At 57.1% G+C, this 2,031-nt stretch overlaps 1 protein-coding gene across 1 annotated transcript in view; it reads left to right on the top strand.

Moving 5' to 3' along the window:
- The window catches only part of NGA_0169500 (uncharacterized protein), a gene marked incomplete at its 3' end in the record, with an annotated part of 873 nt that extends 697 nt beyond the window's left edge, over nucleotides 1-176 (top strand). The window contains exon 3 of the mRNA XM_005854569.1: nucleotides 144-176. Coding sequence (XP_005854631.1) covers nucleotides 144-176 — 33 coding nt within the window. The remainder of the gene's footprint in view (nucleotides 1-143) is intronic.
- Nucleotides 177-2,031: the final 1,855 nt, after the last annotated feature.

Below are 2,031 nucleotides of genomic sequence, written 5' to 3'. Positions count from 1 at the left end.
CAAAGGGTCGGTCCACCTCACGTCCCTCCACCCAAGGCAGGGAGGCTGACACCCGCAGAGAGGGGGGCGCGTGGGTCTGTCGCTGGAGGCTTTGTGTGGTCCTGCTCGCTTCCCCGGGGATCGTCTCCTGTTTTCCCGCCCAGTGGGCGGCCATGGGAACAATCCCGGGGGCGTGAGAGTCATGAAGACTGTGTTGATACGTGTACATTGATCGAGTCGGGGCGGTTTTGATAGTAAACACGGAATGCATTGACGTAATGTAAGGGCCCCGCCCACGTGAAGGCGCGTGACGCTCTACTTGACTTGCGTTGGGTGATTATTTTACGCTATACATCGTCGTGCTTCTCATCTGTGTCGCACGTTTGCGTCCTCCAGATCGCCTTCGCCGCGACGGCCAAATCCATGACACAGTCCAACGCCTTTACAAAGTCTTTCTGTGCTTCTCGGACCTCTGGGGACGGAAGTGCACCGGCTAATATCACGAGGAGATCTTCCATCCTCGTTGGTGGGGGGTCCACACCGCCCACATCGCTCGGGTGCGACCCACACTTCGCGAAGACAAGCCGTTCTCCATGCACACGTCGTGCAGCCCCGATATCCTCTCGAATGAAACTACTTTCCAATACGCCACCTGAAGTGGGACGCATTCTAGCCCGGGACACAAGGAGGAAGGCTCGCTTCAAGTAGACTCTGAGCTTTTCTTGGGCCTCAAGATAATCCCCAGACGCGTCATAAGCGGCCAGAACCCTCTCAGGAGAAAGCGTTGCGGTGTGTGCAGGGTCAAGAGCGCCATCTCCCCCCATGATGCACAGAATTAGATAAGATTTTATCCTAGCTTGGGGCCTACCGTCCTCTCCCACGCACAAGTAGCTTTGGTCCTGCTCTCTCTAGGCCCTAGAGATCTGACAGTGGAATCAGTGGCAGAAGATTTCTGATGAGGAGATCTAGGAAGGTCATGAAACAAAGGAGGAGGATTAGATGCACATTGCGCCAATACTGAGCATTGGGAGTTTCTGTAGGACGACTGGCAGCTCCTCTTAGTAGCTGGCTCCGATCCCGTCACGATCGGCATTGCCCCTTGTCCGATGCCTGATGTATCGACTCACACGCACTGCACTGGAGTCATCACCTTTACACCAGTCAAGCCTGTTCGAGCCCCTCTCACTCGAACACTGGAGATGCGTGTTTCAGAGGGAGGTATAGGCACGTCAGGGTATCGCCGAGCGCCGCCACGAAGACCGCGAGCAGAACAAGCGAAAGCTTCTGCCATATCAGCTCGAGCACATGGCCCGCCTCACCTCCATTTCGACGCCTCTGTCTCCCTCAGGAAAGTTGCCGGGGCCATTGAAAGCACGGCATGGCGCAGGAATACGGGCTGCAAGAGCCACGTTCACCCAGCATGGAACAATGCTTTGCCGAGAAGCTCCGACTCACAGTTGAGGTCGACCCAACCCCCCCCCCTTTGACCATCGGCTCAGAGAGCGCCTTCAGTCCCCTTCAATTGGAAATCCCGACGGATCATGGCAACAGCACCAGCAGTGGAGATTGTGTAAGCGATGACACCAGCAGTGTCGGTGACGGACGGGTGTGCGAGGATTGGTCCTCGGCCGCCTCCTCTTCGTCCTTGCGGCCCCATAGTGGACGGAAAAAAGGTGCCAAGGATGCGAAGACGCTTTGTATATCCAAAAGTGGATCGATACACATTGGAGGCTTCGAAATACGAAAATCAGGCCTCTTCCAGAAAAATACGCCGAATGACCTATACGCTAACCAATCTTCAGTGACCTCAACCCCTCCGAAGTCGTCCGGAGGACGGGAGAAACGCACTGGTGGCACCCCTCTCTCGCTCACCCTCGACGAGGGATCGGTCGCTACAAACGACATGGCTTCGTGTCCTTCCAGCGGCGGCAGCCTAGGTGCGCACGGCTGTGCCGACGAAACCCCCGGGCAGGGCCTACACGACTGCCTGGTCCCCTTGGGAGTGTTAGGCCGTGGCGCGGGTGGGAGCGTCTGGCAAGGCATTCACGTCCC

This window comes from Nannochloropsis gaditana (assembly GCF_000240725.1).
Source record: "Nannochloropsis gaditana CCMP526 unplaced genomic scaffold scaffold461, whole genome shotgun sequence".
Classification (NCBI taxonomy): domain Eukaryota; class Eustigmatophyceae; order Eustigmatales; family Monodopsidaceae; genus Microchloropsis; species Microchloropsis gaditana.
This window is presented reverse-complemented; position numbering and strand designations above follow the sequence as displayed.